The sequence below is a fragment of the Alosa pseudoharengus genome, unplaced genomic scaffold (assembly GCF_046254945.1).
Source record: "Alosa pseudoharengus isolate Yale_2024_CS ecotype anadromous, Long Island Sound unplaced genomic scaffold, YU_APseudo_1.1 YU_APseudo_1.1_scf_6, whole genome shotgun sequence".
NCBI classification, from domain to species: Eukaryota; Metazoa; Chordata; class Actinopteri; order Clupeiformes; family Clupeidae; genus Alosa; species Alosa pseudoharengus.
This window is the reverse complement of record NW_027468848.1, coordinates 1,725,012-1,734,235: the sequence shown is the minus strand read 5'-3', so window position 1 is coordinate 1,734,235 and position 9,224 is coordinate 1,725,012. Positions and strand designations below refer to the sequence as shown.

General features: G+C 46.2%; 1 protein-coding gene across 1 annotated transcript in view; it reads right to left on the bottom strand.

Moving 5' to 3' along the window:
• Window positions 1-3,076: 3,076 nt before the first annotated feature.
• rgs3b (regulator of G protein signaling 3b) overlaps window positions 3,077-9,224 on the bottom strand; it is a 38,833-nt gene continuing 32,685 nt past the window's right edge. The window contains exons 11-16 of the mRNA XM_076269612.1: window positions 8,664-9,224; window positions 8,088-8,155; window positions 7,814-7,921; window positions 6,830-6,891; window positions 5,707-5,873; window positions 3,077-4,289 (exon numbers count right to left, since the gene is read on the bottom strand). The exon at window positions 8,664-9,224 is cut by the window's right edge and continues 363 nt beyond it. Coding sequence (XP_076125727.1) covers window positions 4,095-4,289; window positions 5,707-5,873; window positions 6,830-6,891; window positions 7,814-7,921; window positions 8,088-8,155; window positions 8,664-9,224 — 1,161 coding nt within the window. The 3' untranslated portion in view covers window positions 3,077-4,094. The remainder of the gene's footprint in view (window positions 4,290-5,706; window positions 5,874-6,829; window positions 6,892-7,813; window positions 7,922-8,087; window positions 8,156-8,663) is intronic.

The window sequence follows — 9,224 nt, the reverse complement described above, 5'->3', positions numbered from 1 at the left end:
GATACAGAATTATATATTATTGGAATATATTAAATGCACTGATCAGGTACATTGAAAGCCAAAGAAATAAATACACAAGGTTTAAAAACAAGACTACGTCAAATAATGAGTTTTACAAAGAAACCAATTGAAATAAAACACAAGCTTATCAAACACTAATCAGTTCTATAGCCATGTGGTCTGACTTGCACCCTCTTGCACAGATAGACCCAGAATTATTCACAACCATGCCAATGTTACATTTCTTATTCCACAACCATGTCGACGTTTAATTGAGTACTATTTCTTATTTGACCAAGGCAATCAGAGATGAACAATGCATCAGCGTTTGTCTGATGCCTTTTACGCCATTTCCAGAGAGAATAAACCTACTGGCCCAATAGAAATGCACTACCAATCATCAGAATTTGGTATGCTTATGAATAATTTGAGGTTTAACTGTATGTGGATGCTCTTGGCTGAATCCCATAAATACACACACACTTAACATCACACTTACCAACATACTGGCAATCAGACAGTGACTGCAGGCCACACCCATAAACCAGAAACATAAAGACTTCACATTTGTTTTTAATATGCGCATTACAGTTTTTCTCAGTCGCTTTGGTACATTTCTCAAATCATCCTCAGCATTTGCAAAACAGTTAGCGCATTTCTCAAAACAATTTGTACAAAGAGCAAAACACCATGGATTACCTGCAAAAGCCAGTATCTCGCTCAAAATCCTTAGTTCATCTCTCAAAAGTAAATATCTGTGTCAATGAACATGTCAGTGCCATCAGAATGACAAGTCCTTGTGCCATTGTGTACGGATAAGACAGTCAACTCGCTTAGCCGTGTTGTCAATATAGCAGGGTACTCTGGAGGGATGTTCTGATGGAAACTATGGCTAAAGTTTTGTAAATTGTAGGTTACAGCTTAGTGTATGTGGGAGTGATTGCAAGAGAGCGGACAGATTGGATTCACATTTCTGCTTTTCTTTTCTGTATCACAATGACGTGGTCTGTCAACAAATTACAGTACAAACAGCAAAAGATAGTACTGCATAGCACAAAGAAAGAAAAAAAAAGAAAAGTAGAAATGAGAACATGGGACAGTCTCCTTAGGAAAACTGTACATGCAGTGCTGTAGGAATTACAGTGCAGTCTTCCTGCACCTCCTGACGTTATGACAACTTGTTCAACCATTTTGCATGTAAAGACTTATGCTATGAACTAATGCCTAAATGTTGTGGGGGGTGAGACTATTTAACAGAGACCCATTATAATACATTTTTATCAACATGACATAAGCAACTGATAATGTAGGAAACAGCAGAGAATTGTACATAATCATTTGCATGGATGTACCAAAGAAGATTGAACAGGTTGTTTTGAGAATTTCAATTCTGATCTGAGAAATGTACCAAAGAGACTGAGAAAAACTGTAAGTGATCCAATCACAAGTGGTGTAAAGCATTGGTTCCTAAAGACTGGATTGCAACCCACAGGTGGGTCGTAGGAGATTTTATTTGGGTCGCAGCATAGCCTAGTGACAATTTATGTTGTGTAATACCCCTAGCTTATACCTTATATAGCTTAGGAAAGCTAACAGCTTTCTATTAGGATCTATTTTGTTAACTACCACAGTCATGAGTTGGGTCGCGATAGTCTGTCATTTTTAAAAAGTAAAAAAAGTTTGGGAAACACTGGTGTAAACTTGGTGTAAACATTCACCAAGTCTCATTGTGATCTGATCACTCAAACCTCTTGCCGTGGTGGCCTGTGATGCCTTTGACCACATATCTTTTGTATTGTAAACGCTAACGTTCTGATGCTTTTGACAACATATGTTTTATAGTGTGTAAACCCTAACATTCTGATGCGTCTTGGACAATGGGAGTTCTAATGAATGTAACGTTGGCAAAAGTGGATTTAAACACAAGCAGTCAGCAACATCTCGGCTAACCACTTGTGACTGGATCACCAATACGCATTCTAAAAACAACCGTGAACAGGCCCAAACAAACCGCCACTATAGACCCTTTCAACCTTTTCAGAGGGTTTCAGGTGGAAATGCTCAAAACCAGCGCAGACACTTTGAAATGAAAATAAAAAGGACTTAAACGTATTGCCCTATACAATGTTGACTTTAAAAACTTCTTAACTTTTTTTGTTTGTTCCCAAGTTACCATTAGCTCAATGTTGTTTTTTATAGGAACGCACGTTTGTTTATCTAGTTGAAAGGGTCTATATTGTGCTTGTCCTGGAGCACAACCCATTGGCTGGGTCAGATAGACAACCCATCGGCTGGGTCAAATCCTCCATCCTACACAAACCTGATGCAGCTAGACTCAAAACAACTGTTAGTCTATGCATGTGTGTTCCCACTATATATTTACATTAGAAATGGGTCAGTTAGCTGCTGCCCCTATAGATCCTGTAGTGTGTCATGTTCCCTCTGGGGAGACTATTTACATTAGTCATTAGTAGGGCCGATGTGGCATATGCTTCTCTAAACCCTCTCTGTACATGTTTGTGAATAACAACGTCTGTATTGCACTTGATATGACGATGAAGCTGAGGATGAAATGAGTATGAAGATGAAGATGCTGATGAAGATGAGGATGAAATGAGGATGAGGCTGAGGATGCTGATGAAGATGAGGTTGCTGATGAAGATAAGGATGAAGATGAGGTTGCTGATGAAGATGAGGATGCTGATGAAGATGAGGTTGCTGATGAAGATGAGGATGAGGATGAAGATGAGGCTGATGATGAAGATGAGGCTGAGGATGCTGATGAAGATGAGGATGAAGATGAGGCTGAGGATGCTGATGAAGATGAGGATGAAGATGAGGCTGAAGATGAGGATGAGGCTGAGGTTGCTGATGAAGATGAGGATGAGGCTGAGGATGCTGATGAAGATGAGGATGCTGATGAAGATGAGGTTGCTGATGAAGATGAGGATGAAGATGAGGCTGATGATGAAGATGATGATGAAGATGAGGCTGAGGATGCTGATGAAGATGAGGATGAGGCTGAGGTTGCTGATGAAGATGAGGCTGAGGATGCTGATGAAGATGAGGATGCTGATGAAGATGAGGATGCTGATGAAGATGAGGTTGGTGATGAAGATGAGGTTGGTGATGAAGATGAGGATGAGGCTGAAGATGGCAGTGTGTGTTTTTGAGGGGGATCAGAGCCAGTGCACAGCCAACACTAAGATCCAGCAGAGATACAACAGAACCAGGACAGGGAAAATATTAAAATATAATATCGAAATACAAAAATGTTAAAATATATTAAAAAAAACAAATCAAAACATTTCTGCCCTCCACTTTTAGTGTGTGCAAGAAATAACCAGCTTTTCTGTGTGATATACGTGAAGAACCATGACTATGTAAAGAGAACCAACTTCCCATCCAATCCAGTGCAGATAACTAATTTCATCTGCGCATGATCAGAGGATCAGCTACACGTAGGCTTGAACCCAAAGAACCTTAGTCAGAACCTTACTCAGAACCTTAGAACCTTAGTCAGAACCTTAGTCAGAACCTTAGTCAGAGTCTCGCAGAGAGGACACAGATGTCACCAACCCCTTCAGTCAGACTGGACGGTGACGATGGGGGTCGCTGGGAATTCTGGGTAATTCATTGTACCAAAAATAAACTCCATTTGCCAAAACATCGGACAGACTTCCCAAAAACAGTACCTCACCTGCCCCCTCACTGATTCGACATGACCTTGACCCGACATGACCTTGACTCGACATGACCTTGACTCTCTCTGCGTCACTCTGACAGACGCCATCCCAACAGCCACTCCTCCTCCACTCCTCCTCCACTGGTTCCAGGCTCCTCCTGTTAGCCTGCTGCCTGATCAGTACTCCGGGCCACAGGGGGGCACTGTGGACTAAAAACAGATTGGCAGCAGCAGCAGTGGCAGCACTTGCTCATGTTTGCCTGCAACTCAGGATTCCCACTTCAACAGCCTGGCCTGCTGCTACACACACACACACACACACACACACACACCCCTGCAGTCCCGTCCAGATGTTGTGGAGCGTAGTGAAGGTGGCACCGTGCTGCTTGTGGTCAATGCGAGGACAGGCTCAGGATAGGTCGGGCATGGAGCTCGGTCTCATCTGATTGGTCAGCTCCATGTAAAGGTCAGAGCGGAGGAAGCGGGGGTAGGAGTCGCGCTCCATCAGGCCGTAGATGCGCGACTGCGCCAGGTCAAAGCAGGACACCGTCACATTCTCCAAGTTCTCCCGCGTCTGCTCCCGTGTGAACGAGTCCAGATTCACCTGCAGGGGAGAGATCACACACACACACACGCACGCACAACACACACACGCACACACACACACACACACACAAACAGAGGGGGTGGGGGATAATTTAATACCATCTCCTTCATTTTTGAGGATGCATTTGTATAAATCAAGTGCCACAAATAGTATAATCCTGTTCTCTGGAACCTACACTACGGAGAACACTACACTACGGAGAACACTACGGAGAACACTACACTACGGAGAACACTACACTACGGAGAACACTACACTACGGAGAAACACTACGGAGAACACTACGGAGAACACTACGGAGAACACTACGGAGAACACTACACTACGGAGAACACTATGGAGAACACTACGGAGAACACTACACTACGGAGAACACTACGGAGAACACTACACTACGGAGAACACTACACTACGGAGAACACTACACTACGGAGAACACTACGGAGAACACTACGGAGAACACTACACTACGGAGAACACTACGGAGAACACTACACTACGGAGAACACTACGGAGAATACTACACTACGGAGAACACTACGGAGAACACTACACTACGGAGAACACTACACTACGGAGAACACTACGGAGAACACTACACTACGGAGAACACTACACTACGGAGAACACTACACTACGGAGAACACTACGGAGAATACTACACTACGGAGAACACTACACTACGGAGAACACTACGGAGAACACTACACTACGGAGAACACTACACTATGGAGAAACACTACGGAGAACACTACGGAGAATACTACACTACGGAGAACACTACACTACGGAGAACACTACACTACGGAGAACACTACGGAGAACACTACGGAGAATACTACACTACGGAGAACACTACACTACGGAGAACACTACGGAGAACACTACACTACGGAGAACACTACACTATGGAGAAACACTACGGAGAACACTACGGAGAACACTACACTACGGAGAACACTACACTACGGAGAACTCTACATTACGGAGAACACTACACTACTGGGGTTATTGCCTTGTTGCAAACGTGTGGGGGTATTGTCCTGTTGCAAACGTGTGGGGATATTGCCTTGTTGCAAACGTGTGGGGGTATTGCCTTGTTGCAAACGTGTGGGGATATTGTCTTGTTGCAAACGTGTGGGGGTATTGCCTTGTTGCAAACGTGTTGGGATATTGTCTTGTTGCAAACGTGTGGGGGTATTGCCTTGTTGCAAACGTGTGGGGGTATTGCCTTGTTGCTTGCAAATATACAATTTCTACACAGAAAGAAAAAAAAGTCTGCCAGATATAAGCACCTCTGTTTGTCACATTTGAACACACGTGAGGCTTTCTGCTCAACATATCACTCCATATCTGCCTTTGTAGTAGATCCCCTTACTTCTCTTTGCCGTTCTGGGCGGTCTGACCCACTCACCTCCTTGCAGGCCTGTATGGAGATGTGCTCAGCGAAGATCTTGTTGGCGTGGGAGACCAGCTTGGACTGAGACTTGATCTGCTTGAACTCCTCACAGCAGAGCCAGAAGTCCAGGTTCTCTTCACTGAACTCCGTCTGTAGGAAGGCACGGAGCACCGCCACTCCATCTGCCCCCACAAACAAATAAACAAACAATAAGCAGACATGTAAATACATACATATTTACACACACACACACACACACACACATACCGTAAATCCTGAAATTATGTCCGGGATTTTATTTATAGCCGGGGGCGTTGTCCTACACCGGGTCTCCAACACATCGCTCTCAAGCCACTAGTTGCTTGCCACCCCCTTCTGAGCTTGCCAGAGGCTGAGCTAGTGTACTACATTTATACAGTTGTTGCTGTGAGGCATTCCGGCCTACGAGTCATAATTTAAAACATAACTCAATTTAGGCTACGCAATAAGGTTTCTATGAAAGCACAGCGCAAGTTCAATGAATGAATGAAAGCGGCTGCCTTGTCTCACAATAAACAGCGGGTGGAAATCCCGAAACTCTTTAAACTACATGAAACTTAATAGTGAACCATCAAATACCTCCCAGATTTCAGCGCCCATCAGTCCCAACATTTAGCAATATAATCAAACAGTCCAAAAGTAAATTAAATCCCAAACCAAACCGAAACTTTTGTATGCTGATTCAAACGAAACACGTCAGGAAACGCACGTTAGAAAAAAATATATATCTTTTTCAACTCAATGTTATCTTTCGTGAATTTCCCCTTGGGGATCAATAAAGTATCTATCTATCTATCTACGCTAATTTGTTATTGTTCATGAAGGCGTGTTTGGTTATTTTATGTTCTTTTATGGGTAGCCTTTTACTTTATTTCTAAGAATAAAATTCTACAAGGCCTTCCTCGAATACATGCCTGCCCAAAATATAGGCCGGTGCTTGGTTATGGTTAAAGGCCTGGTTATAGAGTTATATGTAGGAAAGGACATTAGCACCAGCCACCATCCAGAGACAAAATAATGATTTACTATTGAGTGGCTTGTGAGTTTGACCATTAGTTTGTCAGTGAATGGTAGATATTCCCATTTTAAAGAGCCTTACATTTGTGAGCCAGCAGCTGATCGAAGGACTCGCCCCATTGGAGGACTTCCTCTGCAGGTGGCCTGAAGAGAGAGAGAGAGAGAGAGATAGAGAGAGGAGAGAGAGATAGAGAGAGGAGAGAGAGAGGGAAGAGGGAGAGAGACAGGGGAGAGGGGGAGAGAGAGAGAGAGAGAGGGGGAGGAGGGAGAGAGAGAGGGGAGAGGGAGAGAGAGAGGGGAGGGGGGGGGAGAGAGAGAGAGAGGGGAGAGAGAGAGGGGAGAGAGAGGGGAGAGGGGGGGAGAGAGAGAGAGAGAGGAGAGGGGGAGAGAGAGAGAGGGGGAAGAGGGAGAGAGAGAGAGGGGGGAGGGGGGGGAGAGGGGAGGAGAGAGAGAGAGAGGAGAGGGGGAGAGAGAGAGAGGGGGAAGAGGGAGAGAGAGAGAGAGGGGAGGGGGGGGAGAGGGGAGGAGAGAGAGAGAGAGGAGAGGGGGAGAGAGAGAGAGAGGGGGAAGAGGGAGAGAGAGGGGAGAGAGAGAGAGAGAGAGGGGGGAGAGGGAGAGAGAGAGGGGAGAGAGGAGAGGGGGGGTCAACACATCACCATACACCATCAACTGTGAGACCACATATAAAGAGATGTGTGCCTTTCCTGATAATGTCCAGTGAATTCATTTAGGCGCAGGTGGACTCCAATCAAGTTGTAGAAGCATCTCAATTGATAGATGTAGGATGCACCAGGCTCAGTGGCAAGTGTCATAACAAAGGGTGTGAATACTTATGTAAATTGAATATTTCAGTCTTTTATTTTTTTTTCTAAATTTACAAAACACTCCAAACACCTGTTTTTTGTGGAGTGTTGGAGTATTGTGTGTAGATTGATGAGAAAAAGTGAATCCATTTTAAGACGACTTCCTAATGAGTGTTGGAGTATTGTGTGTAGATTGATGAGAAAAAGTGAATCCATTTTAAGAAGACTTCCTAATGAGGGCAGAGCCACTCTCCCAGGCTCACCGGGCAGACTTGAGCATCTTGTCCATCTTCCTCGCACGACTGCGTCTCTCATGGTCCTTCTTCTTCTTCTTCCGCACAAACGTCAGCCGGTTCTTCATATCCTTGGCCCTACAAATACACCCCCCAACAGAAAATCAGCCAAAGGGAACTGTCCATCCCAACTGTCCATCCCTACCCTATTTCATACCAACTTGTGTCTCTATCAGCAGGGTGGTCCAGGTTCCCACACGGTTTCATCTGAACACAACAGAAGCGATTGCGCTGAAATACTTACAGGCTCTTGGACTTCTTCTTGAGACCTCCTCGTCCCATATCACACCTGCAGGTGACCTCAGTACACACCTGTCCAGAGAGAAGCAGCATCTGGTCAAAATGTCATCTTAATCACGCGTCCACGGAACACTAGTGTAGCTATGGTCAGATTTCTGGTGTACGGTAATCCTGTTTCAAATGTTGGTCCAAATGCTGCTCTAATTCTTCCAACTGGTCATCTCCTACCATCCAACTGGTCATCTCCTACCCTCCTTACTGGTCATCTCCTACCCTCCTTACTGGTCATCTCCTACTGGTCATCTCCTACCCTCCTTACTGGTCATCTCCTACCCTTCTTACTGGTCATCTCCTACTGGTCATCTCCTACTGGTCATCTCCTACCCTCCTTACTGGTCATCTCCTACCCTCCTTACTGGTCATCTCCTACCCTCCTTACTGGTCATCTCCTACTGGTCATCTCCTACCCTCCTTACTGGTCATCTCCTACCCTCCTTACTGGTCATCTCCTACCCTCCTTACTGGTCGTCTCCTACTGGTCATCCCTGCCCATCTCCCAGCCCTGTTTCCTGGTTCTTACCCGTCTCCCGGTCAGCAGCGTGCAAATGTGTGCGGAGCCCTGGCCGCAGGTCAGCTGCTTCCTGAGTGTGTTCGGAGAGGGCGGGGCCCAGAACGGCTGATGGGCGGGGTCACTGCAGTGCTGGGCGTGGTCAGAGATGAAGGCGGGGTCAGAGATGAAGGCGGGCTTTGAGATGAAGCGAGGTGACCGCGGCTCCAGCAGCAGACTGCCCTCGCTGTGTGTGCGCCGGTGCAGTGTGTGTGCAGCGGTCATCAGCTCCTCATGACCTCCACGCGTTGCCACGGGAGACGCCTCGGCCACACTGCACCGCTTCGTCAGGTAGCCGTCATCGCTGTCGTCCTCCTCCTCCTCGTTGTCTTCATCCTCCTCCTCCTCCTCCTCCTCGTCTTCGTCCTCGTCGGTGGAGGGGGACGTTAGGGGCTGACCGCTGCAGGAGTGCGCCAGGCAGAGCTTGGGTGCTGTGAGGGGTGAGGAGGAGGAGGAGGAGGAGGAGGTGGGGCGCACACACACGCTCACCGTCTCCGAGGCGCTCTCTCCCTCGCCCTGCTCCCTCTGCGTCTC